General features: G+C 39.6%; 1 protein-coding gene and 1 pseudogene across 2 annotated transcripts in view; one reads left to right on the plus strand and one right to left on the minus strand.

Moving 5' to 3' along the window:
* COPG2 (COPI coat complex subunit gamma 2) overlaps positions 1–21,118 on the plus strand; it is a 183,902-nt gene that overhangs the window by 31,200 nt on the left and 131,584 nt on the right. Inside the window, exons 6-9 of the mRNA XM_079786091.1 lie at positions 13,666–13,741; positions 15,420–15,512; positions 16,598–16,684; positions 17,763–17,920. Of these exons, the coding sequence (XP_079642217.1) occupies positions 13,666–13,741; positions 15,420–15,512; positions 16,598–16,684; positions 17,763–17,920 (414 nt within the window). The remainder of the gene's footprint in view (positions 1–13,665; positions 13,742–15,419; positions 15,513–16,597; positions 16,685–17,762; positions 17,921–21,118) is intronic.
* Positions 12,050–13,520, minus strand: LOC307108265 (small ribosomal subunit protein eS25-like; annotated as a pseudogene). Its single transcript has one exon. The product of its transcript is annotated as a small ribosomal subunit protein eS25-like (transcript).

Consider the following 21,118-nt stretch of genomic DNA (forward strand, 5'->3'; position numbering starts at 1 on the left):
TAATTAAGCTGTCCCAGAGTGGGAGTTTTAGATAATTCTTTAGGTATTTTATAGCTTGTTTCCCTTCTGGGTTACACTGAATTGGGTCAGGTCAATTTGACTTTGATATATAGAGGCTGGGCCATTAATGAAAAATTTGGAACCCAATTGTGACAATATCCAGTCAAACCCAGGAATCCTCTAAGCTTGCTTTCTTTGTTTTGGAAGAGGAAAAGATAGGATTCCTCTGAATATTTCAGGGTTAATTAGTAGCCCATTTTTAGAGATGAGATGGCCAAGGTCCGTGGTCGGCAAACTGTGGCTCGAGAGCCACATGCGGCTCTTTGGCCCCTTGAGTGTGGCTCTTCCACAAAATACCACGGCCTGGGCGAGTCTATTTTGAAGAAGTGGCATTAGAAGAAGTTTAAGTTTAAAAAATTTGGCTCTCAAAAGAAATTTCAATCGTTGTACTGTTGATATTTGGCTCTGTTGACTAGTGAGTTTGCCAACCACTGTCCTAGAGCATACAAGTAAATTATTCACATATTAGATTAGAGTGAAATCTTGTAAAATCTTTAGAAAAAAATTTAACATCATTTAAATAAGCTTTTAATATCTAAGAGAAATAGGTGGGACTCTTTGTATATCTCTAAGGCATTACTGTTTAAGTAAACTTGTAATCTTCCCAGGTGAAAGCAAAGACGTATTGACTGTCTTTTTCTACTGGAATGCTGAAAAAGGCACTACACAAATCTATTGCTGAAAGCTGTTGGCAGTCCACAGGCATAGCTGATAATAGGTTATGTGAATTTGGAACCACGGGATGTTTGGGAATAATTGTTTTATTTATAGCTATGAGATTTTCTACTAATCTCCCGTCTTTGAGTTTCCTTATTGGAAGGATAGGAAAATTATAGTGGCTCTTGCATGGAATTGTAAGCCCCTTTAAAAAAGTAATCTTGTATATTGGGCTTAATTCCAGCTTGTGCATATAGAATATTGGTGATTGGAAAAGGCCTGTAGTTGCATTGGAATGTCCTGTAACAAGCATTCAGTTCCCCTTGTGGAGGGAGGTTTCTTTAAAATCATTATTTTCCCAATTGGTTCAGTATCTGATTTATTTACTTCTAAATACACTTCACCCTCCTGGAAAAAGGATAGTGGGCATCATTGGTTTGAAGAAAATCCTGCCCTATCAGGTGAATTGAAGCAGATTTGATCAGCAAATATATGTATATTTCCGTAACATTCACTAGTTAGAAGGGGACAGGTTCTCCCTTCCTCTCTGAAATCAATAAAAAAGAAAAAAAAAACAGACATTGGTTGATTAGATATCCCTACCATTTGCACAGAAGCTTTACTCCATCTTAGGTGTGGTTAGAACAGATAAAGTAGCCCCAGTATTTCAAGGACCTTAGTAATTCCCCCCTTTTTATGGTAAGTTTTAATTTTTCTTAAACTATCAGTAAAGAGAAGGGGAAACACCCTTAGAGCAAACCTGTGCTTGTTTCTCTCTCTTTTTAAATTTTCTCTTTATAAATCCTATTTCAGCTTCCTATAGTCCTTTTTAAGGTGACCTGGCTTTCTACAGATTCCTCTGTAGTTTCCCAGCAGACCGTATTTAGCAGTTCTGTTGCCAGAAACCAGTAGGCATATTAATTGGAATAGGTCAGAATAGCCAGGATTACATGTTCTAACAGTTAAATTAAATTCCTTTACAAACCCATCAGTGTCCTGGAGAAAATCAGGGAACAGTTGCTGGTTCCTCTCTGCCAGAGACCAGATTTTCTGCAAAAGGAGCTGCTAGAATCCCTGGATTATCCTTGTCTGAATTCCTATTCTCATTTCCCCTTAGGTCAGTGGAGAGTGCTAGTGCAGGAGATACAGAGGAGATAGAAGGGAAGGAGGAAGGGAGGGGTAGGTAAGTCAGGACAAGGAAGCTCAGAGAGCAAATATAGTGGAGCTGTGGAAGGTGGAAGAATGAGAAGTTGGCATTTATTAGCTTCAAAAGCCTTCTTTAGTTCAGAGCCAGTCTCTAAAATTTCTTATTTCTTTTAAAAACAATTTATCTATGCTCTTCCTAGAAGCTTCCAATTTCCTAATCAAGATATGTTTTCCATTCATTCAGTTTAATTTTAGAGCCGGCATTTTCTAATTTTGCATGCAAAATTAAGTGCCTAAAGAAAACTGCATTTTTGGCCATTTTAAGTTGATATCATTTCTAGTTAAATACTCTGATTTCTGTTAAGTATTCACAAGTAAAGGCTTCCTACCAGGTGTATTAATGGAGTCTGGGGTTTGAGAGTTTCTGGCCTTTCAGTTTTTTGTTTGTTTGTTTGTTTGTTTAGTCCTCACGTGAGGATATGTTTTTATTTATTTTAGAGAGGTGTGAGAGAGAAATATCGGTTGGTTGCCTCCTGTACATGCCCGAACAACTGGGGATCGAAAACACAACCTGGGTATGTGCTCTAACTGGGAATCGAACCCATGATCTTTTGGTGTATGGAATGATGCTCCAACCAACTGAGCCACATTGGCCAAGGCATTATTTTGGGAGCTGTAGACTCTGAATAAATCTCTAGGGATAGTGTGTAGTGCAAGCATGTCAAACTTGCGGTCCGTGGGCCGCATGTGGCCCACAACGAATATTTTTGCGGCCCAGCCAATATAACGCTATGTAAAAAATTTTGTAACTTAAATTTTACAATATCCTGTTATACATAATTATTAATAACGAACTATAACGTCCGCTAATGACTGATTACTATAATCGTGTTGCATTCATTTTCTTTACGCGCCTTATGTGCAGGCACACCATTTCTCTCCACTAATACTAGCAGCGAATATTTTAGCAGGCGATTGCCATGTCATTAGTCTTGTACTGACTTGTTTGGTGTGCACAACAGGAAATATTTTGCTTTTGGAGAACAAGAAAAATAGGTTTATTTGCATTATGCTTATGAATTTGTGCAGTTATTCAGTGTCTGGTAAGTTAATGTTAAAGAAAAAATATTAATTTTTATTAAAATGTCCTCTTATGTTAACGATGACTTATTTATTGCAGCCCTTTGTATTCATCATGTCTCTATCGAAATAAACCTACGTTTCTATGAAAATTGAAGCTTTTGTTTTTTTGCGGCCCACATAAACTTAAACCTTGTTTATTTGGTCCATGTTAGTTAGCCTTTGAGTTTGACATGCTTGGTGTAGTGGGTCTAAGTGTGCTGTTTATTGGTTGAGTTCCACAGGGATCTCACCTCTGGAGCTACATCAAACCTCTTATGTGCTTTTGTTTCTCTCCCCAGCTGTCTAATACAGCTGTGAGGACTCAGAGTGCTAGGTGACCAACCTAGACAAGTGCATCCCTGGACAAGTCAATTTAATTACAGTTGAGTTGGAATTACCTATGGGGCTCCTGCATGTCATGGGTAATGCCCCCTGACACCTCTACAAAGATTCTTAGTCAACTATGAATATCCGAGATTCAGGCTGGAGTGAGTATGTGCCCTTTATCTTCAGAGAAGAACAAGTTCAGGCTGTCATTTGTCAGCAAAAGGTTTTTGTTCAGACTCTCAGAAAGCAATTCCAATGGAATAGCCAAAGTTAAAAACCAGCCACCCATTTTTCCTTCAGTCCTGCCTTTGCCTGGGTCCTCGCAACCCTTAACCTTTAGTTCCACCTTGAGGATTGAAAACAACAACAAAAAAAATAAGGCAGCTCAAATAAAATCAGGGTCTCTTACTTTAAGACAGGGAGGTCTGGAATTCCAAGCAAAACTCGCCCAAGTCCACCCGATGCAAAATTAGGAGCTGGTAGGTCACAAGGGGCCCCTGCTGGTACCTCGTTGAGTCTAGTTCAGCAAGGTGGTCTGGGTGGGCTTCTTCAGGATCCTGCTATGCCAAGTGAATGTCAACATAAGAAAAATCCAAAGCTGTAAGAATTTTTGTGAGTTTATTTGAGCCAAACTGACAATTACTGCCAGGGAGTAACACCTCAACATACTGAGAAAATACTCCGGAAAATGGCAGTTTTGCACCTTATTTTATACATGACAATCATTAAGGGAGGTGTAAGTGGGTTACATGAAATCCATTGGTGATAGATTAGGGAGGTGGGAGAAAGGAAAGCGGTGGAGGAGGTACCTCTGGAATTGGATAAACAGTAAAATGAGAGACATTTCTTTTCCATAGGTGGGTACAGGATAGTTAACAATCAACAACACCATAACAGTAACAGTGAGAGGATGTGTGGTCTCTGCTCTGGTATGGTGGTTGTGTTTTGAGGAATATGGAGGGGGAAGGAAATTACTTTGTAATTCCAAAGGCATGTTATCCTAGATGCAAAAAGAGACAGGCTACTGCCCTAGCCGGTTTTGCTCAATAGTTAGAGCGTTAGCCCGAGGACTGAAGGGTCGTGGGATCAGTTCTGATCAAGGGCACATTCCTTGGTTGCAGGCTGGATCCCGAGCTGGGTTGGGATGTATGTGAGAGGCAATCAATCGATGTATCTCTCTCATAATGATGTTACTCTCTCTGTCTTTCCCCTTCCCTTCCACTCTAAAAAAAAAAAAAAAAAAAGGTGAAGATTGATCTTTGTTAGGATAAAATACTGCTCTAGGACATGAGTACCCATCATAAATTGCTTTTAGTTAGAAAGTTTAATTTCAGACCATCCTATGTAGTTACTTTAGGTCTTTGAATTTTTAAGGCTACCACTGAAGTCTCCCCTGAGCTTGTCAGGTGTAGTATGTGGCCCCTTTTCATCCACACTGTGATATGTTGAGATTTGGGAGATTCTGGGGATGGGGTGAAGATGTATGTACGGGTTAATTTTGCCTATGAGAGGGATGTAGCCCTGCTGACACATGATTTTATTTTAGCCCAGTGAGACCTATGTTGGACTTCTAGCCCACAGAACTATAAAATAAAACATTTTTGTTGTTTTTAGACTCTGATTGTGGTCATTTGTTACAGCAGATGTAGAAAACTAATATAGTCGATGGCCGTTAATTGCGTTAGTTTGGTAAGAAACCAAGGAGATTAAAAAAACCTGAAGGCATGCCCTTCACAACTGAATATACTAGTATATAGATGGCCAATAAGCACATGGAAATATACTTAATATAAATAATTGTGAGGGAAATGCAATTTAAAACCTCAATGAGATATTATTCTATACCCACTAAAATGATTGAAATAACAAAGCCTGGCAATACCAAAATCAAAAAGCCTGCTTCACTATCAGGTATATGGAACAGTTGAAACGCTCATACATTGTAGGTGGGAATGTAGTGTTGATGTAAGAACATTCAAACTGTGTAGAGAATTTTTATAAGTTTATTTGAGCCAAACTGCTGACATTTGCGGGGGAGCATGATTGTAAATGCCCCAGAGCAGTGATTTTCAACCGTTTTCATCTCATGGCACACATAAACTACTAAAATTCTGCGCCACACCAAAAAAATATACTTTTGCCCATCAGACAATACAAATAGGTGTAATTTAAAGAAAAAGGGTATAATTTTGATTCATTGACACTGGACAGCTGTTGTGTTGGCTGTTGTCATTTTTTTTTATGATCTAAGGGCAAAGAGGTCAGTACCCCTGACTAAATAATCAGATATTGCATATTTTAAAAATTCTTATGGCATATCAGTTGAAAAATCACTGCTTCAGAGAATAACAGTCTTGCAGTTTCTTTTATGCGTTTGAAATTAAGGTGGGCAAGTAAGGAAGATTACGTCAGGGGTGGGGAACGTTCGGGCCGAGGACTGTATAAGGTCCCTGAAATCATTTGGTCTGCCCCTGCCAAGGCAACCACAAGTGGGACTCAAAATTCAATAAATCTAGGAGCTTTTTTCATAGCAATATAAATTTATATGAAGTGAATTATATTAAGCCAATGATGTTATAAATACCCAAATGGTCCTTGGCAGAAGAAAGGTTCTCCACTGCTAGAGTACAGGAAGGTGGGAGAGAGCAAGGTGGGGATTGCATTATAGGACAGTTTTCAAGATTATGTGCTCTCTTGAGGGCGGTTAGGCTTATTTTAAAGATGTGTTAACCTAGATGGACAGAAACAATGGCCAGGCTTGCTTAAAGCAAAGATAAATCCTTTTTCTTTTCTTTTTTTCCCCAGAGAGAGGAAGGGAGAGGGAGAGAGAGATAGAAACATCAATGATGAGAGAAAAATCGATCAGCTGCCTCCTGCATGTCCCCCACCGGGATCTAGCCTGACACCTGGGCATGTGCCCTGACTGGGAATCAAACCATGACCTCCTGGTTCATGAGTCAACGCAAGAAAAACTTTTTATTAGAAAGTTATATGCCTGGGGCATGACTATTCACCATGACCTGCCCAATTAGGAATTTACGATCAGATCACCCTGTGAGGTTAATTTCCATAGAACCCCCTTTTTTGTCCACAGTAAAATGGCACAATTGTCTTAGAAAAACTTTACCCATTTCTTAAACATATACCTGCTCTGTGACCAGTAATCCCATTGCTAGATTTTACACAACAAAAATAAAAATATATGGTCACAGAAAAGACTAGAAGCTGATTATTTATAATCCTTATTTGTGGTTGCCTTAAACTGGAAACAACCCAAAAGTTCATCAACAGGCTAATGGGTAAACAAATTGTGGTATATTAATACAGTGGACTACTCCTCGGCAATAAAAAGGAACAAATTGCTTATTCGGGCAACAACACGAATAAATGTCTAAACATTATGTTGGAACAAAAGAAAACAGGTGATTCTATTTATGTAATTCTAAGACCAGCCAAAACCCAGCTTTGGTGATAGAAACCAGAAGTCTGGTGGGTTGGGGGGAATTGACTGGAAGTAGGCATGAGAGAATTTTCTGAGATGATGGAATTGCTCAGTGTTTTATTTTGAGTGGAGGTTACATGAGTGATCACTATTGCTAAAAGACATCTAACTGAGCACTTAAGCTGTGCATTTTTATTATGTATAAAGTATAACTCATTTAAAAACAAACAAAAACATGAGATTTGGTTAGGTAAGGATGGTCATCTATATTAACAGTCTGGTCATCACACTTTACCCCTGTCTGATGAGACAACCCAGGAAAGATGCACCTGAAGATTGCTTAGAATCCGGAATTGAGTTTTGAGGAAGGATCTGTCACTCACATTAGGGAGTAGCAGTGGCTGGGGCTTGGGTATCAGTGTGTGATAGGTTACATCCATAGTCTCAGAAAATAAATGAACAGTTCATAAACCATGATTTAGGAGGAAATATATTGATTGTAGAAACTGTTGTCTGGCAGGCAGTTTTGAAGTCAATTGTTGGGATACTGTGAGGATTTGGGTAGGAGGAGGACAATAGTCTGAGGTTCCTGAGGGAATAAGAAGCTAAGTTCATCCGCTTACTTGGAAAGAGATATTCCAGCCTGAAACAGCTTTTCTACTTGAATGGTCGCCAGCTTTCTGGGCTTCCCTTAGCCCAGTCCAGTTAAGACATAAAATTAATCATCACGGTGGGTTTTATGGGTGTTGAGAACCTTTCTGTATGCCGCTTCCCTTCCCTCTCATGCCCAGTTGACAAGGAGACTGCCCTGATTTATTTGGATTAATACCTATTCTCTTTTAAAATGAAATTGTGGAAGATTTTTGAGAAATGATGATGAATATTATGCCAAGTCTTAAAACTTCCTTCTCCAAAGCCTAATAAAATGAGTAACTATGAATAAAAGGGAAAGCTGGGGGACTTCTAATTCTAGCTGAGATCGAGTAAGGACACTGCAGGCTAACTCTCCCGTGATTACAACAAGTCGACTGGATTAAAGTACAAAAAGCAGATACCGAAGGCCCCTGAAAAGGGAATACAGTAATAGCAGGTGAATTTGGGGAGAAAAAACAGTAATTAATGAATAACCAAGATGGTAACAGTGAGTTTCATGGTTATTTTTCCTCTTCATACTCTGGGTTTGACCCAAGGGCAGGCTAAACAGGGGAACTGTATATTGACAGGGTCAACAAAGACAGAGAGAAGCCCATCTCTTTGGCCTGAGCACCAGGTGGAGAAAGGCCCCTATAAGCCGAAGAGCATGGGGGAGAATCCTTGTTTGTTTTAGTTTTTCTCTGTTTACTTTCGGGTCCTGCCCTGAGGCCAGCCCCAATTGTGAAACAACTTTACTGTGGTCTGAGTAGTATTGCAGACACCTAAAAACCAAGATGAAATCTGTCCCTGAGGAAAGGGAACCTTTGTGTGAAGATTGGGGGAAAATCCACATTTTTAATTTTTTTTTTTTGGTCTTCTACTTCTATGTCTTCAGGACCTACTTGCACAGATTTGTGCAGATGTACAGGGAGCTAAAACTGAGAGAATCCCATATGCCTGACTAGAAGAACTGGGAAAAGGAGTCCTTGAGAGACAGAGTATGGGAGCAATGACATGCACAAAAGGCCAGGCAGAACTTGTGATCTGAAGCTAACTGGGTGGAATGCTTGCTGAAACAAAAGGCAACATTCCTCAGAGACTTTTAACAGGACCCAGTCTCCTGACAATATTAAAAATGTCCAGCTATAATCCAATATTAGTCAACCTGGAAAGACTGACCAATTCTCAAGAGAAAAGGCAATCAATAGATGCCAACCCCCAAATTACCTAGATTTGGGGGTAAAAACTTTAAAGCAGCTAGTGCAGCCATGCTCCATAAAGGTGAACACTCTTAAGATGAATAGAAAGTAATTCTTAGCAGAGAGCTATATGTAAAAAGAACTAAATGAAAATTTTAGAAATGACAAAGTGTTGCAGAAGACCAAAGAAAAACCAAGCGACGCTTTAAAGAAAAGGAGGGACACTGTTTAATATGCCACGGACTCAGGGAATAGCCTTCCAAATCTGAGTGAAGAAACATGCGGGGGGCTTTCCTTTATATCTCCCTGTGGTCTTTGTCCCACAAATATGGATAATGCTTCCGGTCCTTTTCGGGGCCTTGCAAGAAGGCCCCCAGGTGTTGGGGGTCTCTAGGCCATATCTGATGGTCTGGCCTGGAGCCAGCGTTAATAACCCTCCCTCCAGGGCAGTGCACTGTTCACAGTTTTATGGCCTCTGCAACAGGTTCTGCAAGACCAGCTTCTGGGAAAGAGGTAGTGACTTAATTATAGGTTATCAAGAATAGACACTGAGCTTGCTGGCATGGATTCCACTTGCTATCCCCCAAATATCAGGGTTCCATTGGAATTAGCCCTTTTTAGCCTTCTCAAAAGTACAATATGTGAAATAAAAGTCATTGACTGGCCTCAATAACAGAATGGCTTTGTCAGAGGAAAGGGTCAATGAGTTTGAAGATAATTCAGTGAAATAATCCCAACTGAGAACAAAGAGGAATAAGTAAAATAAGCCTCCTGTTTGCTTTTTGTTTTTTAAACATTTTTTTTATTGATTTCAGAGAGAAATGAAGAAGGAGAGAGATAGAAACATCAATGAGGAGAGAGAATCATTGATTGGCTGCCTCCTGCACGCCCCTCACTGGGGATCGAGCCTGCAACCCAGGTGTGTGCCCTTGACCAGGATCGAACCTGGGACCCTTCATTCCGCAGGCCAACACTCATCCACTGAGTCAAACCAGCTAGGACAGCCTCCTGTTTTTAAAAGCTCTTTTGCTGGGCACAGCATTCTGGGTTGACAGGTTTTTTTGTTTTCTTTCACTCCTGTAAAATTGTATTGATCGCTCTAGGGATCATTCTAGTATCATTTCCCTTCAGCCTGGAACACTTAATTTAATATTTTCTTAGAAATATTTCATTTAATAATTGTGACAAATACTCTTCGTTTACCTTCATCTGAGGAAGTAAGTCTTTATTTCACTTTTACTCCTAAAAAATATTTTTAGTAGCTATGGAATTCTGGGTTGTCAGTTTCTTCTGTTTCAGCATTTAAAAGATGGTGTCCCATTCATTGTCTTCTGACATCTGTGTTTTCTGATGAAAAATCTACAGTATTTTCAGATAAGTTCCCCTATCTGTAATGTGCCATTTTTTCCTACTGCTGTCAAGAGTTTTCCTTTATTTTTGGTTTCAGCAGTTTTGTTAGGTACTTGGGTGTGGAATTCTTTGCGTTTGTTTTGTATATGATTCACTAAGCTGCTTGAAACCAGAAAGTTATGTCTTTCTCCAAATTTGGAAGTTTTCAAACATTATTTCTTTAAAAAATTTATTTTTGGCACCAATCCCTTTTCTCCTCTTCTTCAGGTATTCCAATGACATTGATATATTCCCATAGGACATAAAGTTAACATACAAAAATCAGTAGCCTTCATGTAAACAAACAACACACAGAACCCCACTACAACAACACATAAGATTAAATACTTAGGAATAATTTTGGCAATAAATGCACAAAAATTATATGAAGTAAAAAAATTTTAAGCCCTGAAAGATTCAAAGTATACTTGAACAAATGTAAAGATACCTGCTGTTTTTGAATAGGTCAACATTATAAAGATTTTAATCCTCCCTAAATTAATTTATAAATTCATTGTAATCCCAGTAAAAAAAAATAGGCTTTATTATGGAGTTAGAAAATTTGATACTAAAGTTCATGTGGAAAAGCAAACAGGTAGGAGATAACTGGAAAAGGAAAACCATGAGGGAGGATTAATTCTCCCAGTCTGTAAATATTAAGGCCTGTAAAGTGAAAACAGTGTGGTGGTACTGACACATGAATAGACAGATACACCACTGGAATAAAATATCTGATGACTTTGTAATGTTTCACCTCTGCCATGCTGATCTGCATTTTCCAGAATTCTCTGATACAAATGGAAAGTACAGAATTAGTCCCAAATATACATGGAAATTTAGTATATGACAAAGGTGGCCTCTCTCTCTCTACTCACTGGGGTAAACTTGTATTTTTCAATACATGATGCTGGGACAACTGAGTAGCCACTTGGAAAAGTTAAAATCAGATCCACATTTTACATCATACACATGAATAAGCTCTAAATGGATAGGAAATATAAATTAAAAAGTAAAACCAGACAAGTACTAGAAGAAAACATGAGTGTATTCCTCTTTAACAATGGTGTAAGGAAAAGCTTTGTTAATTTTGACTAAAATTCCAGGGACAATGAAAGAAAAGATTGATAAATTTGATTATATAATTTTTAAAAAATTACATGGGGAAAACCACTGTAAAATATAGGATGAATAAGGGGCTTTCAGCAGTCCAAGTTGTGGTACACAGTTATTCTTAATTTATTGCCATGGCGTTCTATACGACATTGCCATGCATTTCATGGCAAAAGCGGCATGACAGTGGCTCAAGACTAGGAGATCCAATAGTTTTACCATGTTCTGCTTCTAGGAGCAGACACCCCATGATGGGATAGCCTACTGCAGTGGTCGGCAAACTGCGGTTCACGAGCCGCGGTTTGCCGCTCTGTTGACTAATGAGTTTGCCGATCACTGGGATAGGGACTTAATCACAAGGAACAACAGCCTGTAATTATTGGACTCGAGAGCGTAGGTCAGTGATCGGCAAACTCATTAGTCAACAGAGCTGCAAACCGCGTCTCGCGAGCCGCATGTGGCTCGTGAGCCGCAGTTTGCCGACCACTGGCCTACTGAATACTCACTGAGGTAGTAGGCTGCAGATAGGACCCTGTTAGGTTGGGAATTCTCTTCCAGGATGCAGGCCAGGCTATGGTACTGTCATCAATAGATACATTTGGTTATTTAAAATATATAGATACCTAAAATTTTTTTAAAAATCTGCCAGATTCTCAAGTTATGTTATTAAGTAAAAAAGGAAGGTACCAGAAGAGTGGAGACCCATTAGCATGCATTTTAATAAGTCTCTGTGGTTTTCCATATATTTTTAAAACTGTGGTACTATATAGGCTAGGGTGCATGAGGGGAGATTTAGACTTGATATTTTTTTACCTTTATGAATATTTTGAAAGTGTACCTGTTACATAAATGAAATACTTTAATAATTGAAAAAAGAATGAAATTGAAGGACTAACAGTTATTCACAACTTTCTCTTCTTGGTGTCCTAATGGAGTATGTTGGAGGTGTGGCCATTTTGATTACATGAGGGGAGCTGAGCAAGGGAGATGGGTAGTCATGTTGGGGGTAGTGTCAGTGCACGAGGATGAGAGAAGGAAGGGCAATAGGGTGAATAACAGAAAGGCCAAACACCTCTTTAAAGTGTAGGCATGGAATTGAGTAGCTCAGTCCACACTACTCTGGCCTGTTTTTGAAATGAGGCAGAAAAGTGTAAAGTCATTGAAAATTGTTATTTTAGAAAGCCATGCCTGAGAGAGTGACCTCATCATTTCAGTCAGTTGCTTTAATTATTTTTTTTTAATTTATTGATTTGAGAGAGAGAAATAAAAGAAACATCGATTTGTCGTTTTATTTGTTTATACATTCATTGGTCGATTCTTGTATGTGCCCTGACCAGGTATTAAACCTGCAGCCTTCCTGTAGCAGGACGATGCTCTAACCAACTGAGCTACCCACTGTGTCAGTGTCACCTCTGCCATGTCAGGGCCAGTCAGTTTCTTTTAGAGTTATGTCTGATATGGTGGGTTTTTAAGATTTGGGGAGATTTCAGCCCAGGGCTCTGAATACTATCTCTTATTTATTTATTTATTTATTTATTTATTTATTTATTTATAAAGGTTTATTTTTCAAAATGGACTGCCGGTGAGATCTATTGTTCATGAATCTTCTCCAGCAGCTGGGGCGTCCCCACCTTTGGTGTTTCTGGTGTAAATCACGTGAGCTCTGTGCTTTGAGACTAGTTTAATAAGTCCTTTACTAAGGAGCTCCCGAAGGGCTGCCCTGGCCAAGGAGCCGCCAATCTTCAGCTTCTCGGAGACCACAGCTGGGGTTATAAGCTAGCAGTTGGGAACTTCCTTACAGAGCTTGTCATATGTGGCTTTGTCAAACACGACCAGATTATTGAGCTTGTCCCGAACTTTGCCTTTGGGCTACTTCTTTTTTTTGGCCTTGCCCCCCGACTTGTTCACGGGGTCTTTGTCTTTCCTGGCTGCCTTCCCAGCATCTTTCTTCTTCTTCTTGTCCTTGGGCGGCATCGCGGGACTCGGAGAGCAGGGATGTGCTGCTGCCTCGCCAAGATGTCAGCCCGAGAGCTCATCTTTATTTTTTATTTAAAAAAATATTTTTATTGATTTCAGAGAGGAAGGGAGAGGGAGAGAGAGACAGAAACATCAGTACCAGTGATGAGAGAGAATCATTGATCGGCTGCCTACTGCACGCCCCACACTGGGGATCGAGCCTGCAATCTGGGCATATGCCCTGACCGGGAATCAAACTGTGACCTCCTGGTTCATAAGTCATTGCTTAACCACTGAGCCACGCCTGCTGAGCATCTTTAATTTTTATGCCAATTGTCAGTATCTAAAATACGATTTGTGTGGTTATTTCTCTCTGTTACCGCTAGAATATAAGCTCCATGAAGGCAAAGACTTTGTTTTGCTCACTGCTGTATTCTTAAGATTTAGAACAGTCTTCTACCCAATAATTTTAATGTTTAATCAAAAAGGACAATAAATATTTTTTGACTCAATAGCTGTGTTGAGATAATTATGGGGATAAGTGGAATTAGCTAAGGCTGAACTCCACAAGAGGGAAGACTTGACTCTAATTGATCTCACAGTAACTAATTTGATTTTTCTCAGTCTCACCAAGGACATGACAGGAAAGGAAGATGTGTACCGAGGCCCGGCTATCAGGGCTCTCTGCAGAATCACTGATGTAAGTTCTCCTTGTTTTGCTGAGGTGTCAAGCGGGGGTGGGGGGGTAGGGGGTGTCTCTGTTTATCTGCAGGAGGCCATGTGAAGTGAGTAGGATTCCCTAGTCTGACTCTGTGAAACAGGCACACCTTGTTTTATTGCGCTTCGCAGATACTGCATTTTTATTTAGACATAATGCTATTCTTACACACTTAATGACTACAGTATAGTGTAAACATAGATTTTATATACTCTGGGAAACCAAAAAAATTCGTGTGACTTGCTCTATTGTGATATTTGCATTATTGCGTGGTCTGGAACCTGCAGTATCTCCGAGATATGTCTGTGTGAGAGAAGCGGGACCACCAGGAAGGCTTTTGTGGTTCCAGGCTTCTTTTCTTTCCGATTGTTTTTTCCTTTTGTTTATTTAGATTAGTCTATTTCTTTCTCTATTTGCCCTCATAGACTTTTGTTATAGCCAGGGCACATTGCTTACAGGAAACAAAATACCATTTGAATTTAGCTTTAAAAAGAAGTGTTCTTACAGAATATAGAGCACTCAGAATTTGAGGTAAAACTTAAAACCAGATGCCAGCGCAAGAAAGGAATTCAGCGGCAAGATTTCTTAGAAACTTACTGTTATGATCCATCATTTACCAGGCTCAAGCCTTGTCATTCAAATAGTTAAGGAAGAGAACCTGGTTAGTCATCAGCCAGCCCAGCAGCTTGTATACACCTGTATCTGAGTCAGGTGTTTTACCTGACTCAGTCTGTTAATCTGGAGAGATGAGGGTATATAGTGTGTTAGGCTGTCCATTTCTTGGAACTGTGAGTAGGAAAGGTTAAAATGGAGGGCAGGCTGAGCATTGATAAGTAAATTGAATAATATTTCAGGTATACTAATGCATGGGTACATGTTTGTAATCCTCTCAAGTTTTAAAACTTGAGCAGGATCAAATGGTAAATCTGGATTCTAGAAGGAATAATAGAAATGCTTTAATATTTTAATAAAACAATACTCAGCTATTTTATTGCGGTTATTTTTGTTTTTAGTATTAAGTTGGTGACATAAGACTTGACGATACCAGTGCTAGTAATAGGACTCTCTAGCTAAAAAACTTTTAGTCTGTTTACGTATCTTCATAGGCCAGCACCTTTCCAGTGCTAAGCTTTCTTCCATTTACATTAAAAAGAACTTTATTTTCAGAGGATTTTGTATTGAGAGCTCACTATAGTAGTATATCAAACATTTAATTATGTATATAAAATAATCAGAGATTATACTTATAAGACTCTCTGGGATCCATAAAATAGATCCCTTTCCCATAGAGGAATATTCAGGACTTCAAAAGCACCTTTCGTCCTCATCTAGGAGTTTCCTTTACAACAACCTTGGTAGGTTGAACCCTGCTTATGTATTTCTTCAAATTGGAGCTCTTCACTTCAAGACAGTTTATTTCATTGTTGAATAGTTATTTGTCTTCCTTACATATAAATGTCCCTCCTTGAAGTTCCCACTCCGTTGTCTGGGTTCTGCTGGATGGGCTATGATTGCTCTATTATATGCTAATCCTTTTTAATGCAGTCTAAATATTTACACAGAAACTAATATATGACTGGTTTTCGTAAATTATTTTGAAGTGGTAATAATAGCGTGAAAATGTTTTGCTTCAACAACTTTTCTCTCTGAATTTTATTAGGGAACATTGCTGCAGGCCATTGAAAGATACATGAAGCAGGCCATTGTGGATAGAGTCCCCAGTGTATCCAGCTCAGCATTGGTATCTTCCTTAGTAAGTGAACAAGACAGTGGCTGCCTAGTTCTTATGCATGGTACAGTTTCTAGTTGCAAAAGCATAGTGATTCTCTCACAAATGAAACATTTAAAAAATATGTGTATATCTCTCTTACTTTATCCAAGAATGTTTTATCTGCCAGGGGAGCATTGAGCAATTAAGTTAAAAACATGAAATTTTCATGGTTTTGTAAGGTTTTGGTAATCAGAAAGTTATATTTTACACATACTTAAGATGGGAGGTATGGATGAGGGAAAGACAGGGTTGATCTCTTATTTTTTTAAAAAAATTATTTATTTTAGATAGGAAGGGAGGGTGGGAGGGAGGGGAAGAAAGAGAGAGAGACAAATTAATTTGAACCTGCAGCCTTGGCCTAGAAGATGATGCTCTATCCCACTGAGCTACCCAGCCAGGGCTCTCAATCTCTTTTAAAATCTTCTGTTATGACCTGCACTTCTACCCCTTGCCTCTTGGTTCTCTACTTTCCTTGTTGCCCACAGTGTCCTTCAATCCAAAGTCTCCTGTCCCACTTCTAAATTTTCTCCCAGGAAGTAGCTTTTTCTTTCTCTTTTTTATCAAAACAAAATTTATTACTTAAATCTATCACACTGCATTTAATTAACATTGATTCCTAATATATAAGTGGATTCAATCATCTGAATCACAGGAGTATCTGGTTCTGGAATATAATTGACCAAGAGGATATAGTGGTTCTCTGATTTTTTTTTCTTTCTAGGTGAGTTTCCTCGAAGTAAAACTTATATTGTTAACATTATTTAAGTATTATCCATCCCTTCTTGTCCCTCCCCTCTTCTTACTTTCTTTTACTCATCTCTCTTGGCCTACAGACATATACATTACTCACCTTTCTAGGGGATCTTAGAGAAAGTACTTTTGGTTTTATTAGAAATAGACTTATTAAGCTACAAAGTTGTTTCTTTCTTTCTTTCTTTCTTTCTTTCTTTCTTTCTTTCTTTCTTTCTTTCTTTCTTTCTTTCGAAATGTCTTTTGGAAAAGGAACTCATGCTTCTAAACTTGCAGTGACCATGCATTATCTATTCTCATTTTTTTTCTGCCCTTAGCACCTGATGAAGATAAGCTATGATGTAGTTAAGCGCTGGGTCAATGAAGCCCAAGAAGCTGCTACAAGTGATAATATTATGGTCCAGGTATGGATATTGAATCATTTTAGCTTCTGTCTCAAGATCAGCTTTCTTTAACCCTACATTGTAGGGGCAATTTATTGATTTCCAAAAAATGAGTATTAGCTAAAGGCTAATATTAAGCAGCCTGTGAGTGCATATTCTCAAGTAGGTATCCCACTAATTATGATTACTACCATAGGCCCTGCTAGTGTTCAATTGAAGCTGTATGAAGGCTAGAGAAAACTTCTTAATATTCAGTAGTAGTTTGAGAGGCTCATTCCAAAGGTCCTTCACAGTGCATTTCAATCCTTTATTTGAAAAATAAATTGTGAAGAAGGATGTTCAATTCCAGGCTTTTCAGGCCTTGATTATAGTAAACATTATAACAACAGTAAAGAGTAATTTTTACATTATGAAACTTTAGTACCATTTTGTTGGAAAGATCTCCTTTTGATATTCATTAGGCTGCTCCTAATTAAAAGGAACAAGATTAAATCCTTAACTGGCAATTTCATGTAAAGTACCCCATTTGTGTTTGAGAGGGTACTTATTTATCCCCTTTCTGTGTTTATAACTTCTCATGTTAGCATATTCAGTTATGAGGAGACACAGTAGTTATTTTTCTCATGGGAAATATCTCACTCTCCTAATTCCACCATTGTGTTTTTATACAAAGTGCCATGATAATATCCGTGCACTCCTTAAGCCTTCTTCAGGAGATGGATCCCTTGACTTCTGACATGGTCACAGGTGATTTACCAGTAAAGCTCCTCAAAGGCCTGCCACACTGGTAAAGCCATGGACGTGAGACCTTTGTACTGAGGATGAGTGGGGCAAGGCTGACCTGCCAGATGTACCTTCAGATTGTATGTTACCTTCTTAATACTTGTCCAATCTAAATTTATACCTTCTGGGGATAAATTATCCTTTCAGTCTTGGCTGTGTTTGACTCATTGTGGAAAAAAAAGCTATTCTATCTGTATACTTTTGGCCTTGAGAATCTTTTTATAAAAATCTAGTTCCATATGATTCTACTTTCATGTAATTTTGTCTTCTTCCTACTCAGTTTTCTGTATGTTACATTCTTTTTCTTGTTCTTTAGTACCATGCACTGGGAGTCCTGTATCACCTTAAAAAGAACGATCGCCTTGCTGTTTCTAAGATGTTAAATAAATTTACAAAATCCGGTCTCAAATCACAATTTGCTTACTGCATGCTGATCCGAATTGCCAGTCGCTTACTAAAAGAAAATGAAGAGGGGTAAGTGTCTTCATCTAAACTTAAGTAATTTTTTCCTTTGCTAGTAAATATGCCTCAGAATTTATTTCCTTAATGAATATTTTTTGGGCATTGCTGACTTTACAGATTTCATATTTTCTGAATTAAAAAAAAAATCATGGCATTCCAAGTAACACAAATTTAAAAAAAAATTAATATATGCTCTGGTATATGCATTTGATAGATTATGATTGTTAATAGTATAATAACAAATTGACCCTAAACAAAAAATCCTTCCAAAGTTTGAAGAAAAAAAAAATCCTTAAATGTGGAAACTGGAAGTAACATTAAGAATCCTTTTTATCCCTTTTATTTTTATAAAAGAGACTATTGAAGTATTGCATTTTATTATTTATTTATTTAAATTTCTTAAAGGGCAGGAGGGAGAAAAATAGAATTACATATGTAAGGTTCTTATATTGTTCACTGTGGTAATATTAGGATAAATACTGTAATCTCTTGAGTACCCACTAAAAACACCTAAAAGATGTAATGTAAATGTTAACAGAGAAGATAAAATGGAATATCCAAAAATATTCAGTTGAGCTTCCTGCAGTGGTGGAGCAGCTTGGTCATATTAGCCCTCTTGCAAATAATGATTATGGTATAATCAGTATAAAACTATTATCATCCCCCCACCCCCCCACCCCCCCACCCCCCCAAAAAAAAAAACACAAAAAAAAAACAAGAAAACCCACAACTATTTGGAAGTTTTGGTGATTTGTGAAAAAGAGGCAAAAAACTGGAGGGAAGTTGATGCCTGAACAGCTCTATGCTGGGTGAGATTGGGTATTTCTGGGTAGTCTCCTAAGGGCAGTTCCCCATTCTCAGGTGGGATCACAGGAAGGTGTAGTATTTCCTGGACAGAGGGCTCAGAACACAGTTTGAGATTGGAGGAGGGATGAAAACTTAGGGTGGAAATCCTGGAAAGGAGGGAGCCAAAATGGGTGAGCCTCAAAATCGGTATTAAACTACAAAAATCCTTGGTTGGCCCATGAACTGCACATATAGGGGAAGACTCTAGGAAACCTGGCAAACAATAGTAGCTCTGAGCTGAAAGAACTGAGTAGAGAATTCAGTTGCCGCTCACCATGGAGGAGATAAAGTTTGGAGTTTGAACCTCGCCAGGTTGACTGCCTGGTAGAGAAACATCAATGCATTCTGGAGTCTTTACTTCGTGTCATTCCCAGTGTCTGTAGTCATGCACCACATAATGCTGTTTTGGTCAATGATGGACCAGATATGATGGATTATTATAAAGCTGAAAAATTCCTATTGCCTAGTGATGTCATAGCTGTCATAATGTGATAGCACAACACATTACTTGCATGTTTGTGGTGATGCTGATATAAACAAACCTACTACATTGCCAGTCATGTAAAAGTATAGCACATATAATTATGTACAGCACCTAATATTTGACAATGATATTAAACAACTATGTTACTGGTTCATGTATTTACTATACTTTTTTTGTTAGTTTTGGAGGCACTCTTTCTACTTATAAGGAAATAAGTTTGCAGTAAAACAGTATGTTATGCAGTAGCAGCTCATTTTTACTGGGTCTCTGGATTGCATTATTTTCTCTTGTGCTTGATTTAATTTGATGTTATTTTGTTCATCATGGCCGCTAAGCATACAGAATCCACTACTATTGTTGCCAGTAAGAAGTTATGTTGAGTGGTTGACCTAGAAATGAAATTGAAAGTGATTAAGGACTGTGAAGGTGGAAAGTCAGTGAAGGTGGAAAGTCATGATGGTTATTGCTCATCAGTCAGGCATGTCTCATCTATATAATAAAAGCCCAGCAACCATTAAGGCGGAACGACCAGAATGAGTGTTTGACCAGTCGCTACGATGCGCATTGATCACCAGGGGCCAGATGCCCAATGTAGGAGGAGGGGGAAGGGGATGCAGTGAGGCCTGGAGGCGCACACTATGACCCAGGGATCCCAGGAACTGCAAGCCCAGAGCTTGCTTTCCAATAAAAAGTAAACTGAAGAAAAAGAAAAGTGGCCTAATGCCGCCACCCTGGGAAGAACGGCTCCAGGAGGGAAAGACCTCCCCAGGCCCTGCCCAGCCTGTCCGGCATGCTGCAGGCTTGCAGTGACTCACCTGTGATGTACAGGAAGAGCAGCCCCTCCGACTCCAAAGCCGGTCACACCAACAGCTGCTCGCCGTCCGGCTCCATGGTGGAGGCATCGTTGCCAGGGCGCCTCAGCTCTGACTTCCAGCTTCTGGCTGCCCCTTTGTATACTATGTGTGTTTGGGGGCGTGGCTTCGGCCTCCCTGGCCAATAGTGCTGCAGCACAGCCAGAGAGTGGCAAGACACGGCCACTAGGGCTGGCTGGGCATTGATTTGGCCACTGACTGACATCCATGTGCAGTTACACTGTGTGTTTACATTTGTAGGGAAGCCCACTTCTGCCACCTGCCTCACCTTCTAGGTTAAGAAAGGCCCGCTGATCTCCGTGTTTCTCCTCCCGCCCGGAATCAAAACCTCTTGGGGATGAATGATCCCAGCGATGGCCCCAACACACGCTCAGTGTCACTGTCACAGACATTCCCAGTCATTACAGCCCGTTCCTCAACCCGCAGTGCCCTGCTCCACCCACTGCCACTCCTCGCCTGTCACCCCCTGAAGACTACCTTATGTTATCCTATCTGAAACGTGAGCAAGATCTCAAATGCCGCCTGTCAATAGCTCCCTTTCCCTACCTTTCTTCCTCTAAAAACCTTCATTTTAAAAATATATATTTGGTTGATTTCAGAGAGGGAAATAGAGATAGAAACATCAATGATGATAGAGAATCATTGATTGCCTGCCTCCTGCACGTTCCAAAGTGGGGATTGAAACCTCCCCCGGGTCCTCCCCACATCCCTCCCCTGTCCAGCAGGCCCCTGGTGGCGGCATGGCACCAAGGGAAGGAGTGGGGGGGGGGGAGGCGGGGAACCGTGGGGTGGCGGAGCGCCGAGGGCAGTGTTGGAGTCTGGCGTCTGTTTCTTCCATGCCTGGCCCAGCGACAGTCACCTCCTCTCCCGACCCCACCGGGGCCTTTGGTCCCAATCAGCCTGGCCCTGATTGCCTGCCAGGCCTAGGGACCCCACCCATGCATGAATTTCAAGCCTCTAGTCCTATATAATAAAAGCCTAATATGCAAATTGACCAAACAGCAGAAC

This window comes from Cnephaeus nilssonii, assembly GCF_951640355.1.
Source record: "Cnephaeus nilssonii genome assembly, chromosome: 12".
In the NCBI taxonomy this organism is placed as follows: domain Eukaryota; kingdom Metazoa; phylum Chordata; class Mammalia; order Chiroptera; family Vespertilionidae; genus Cnephaeus; species Cnephaeus nilssonii.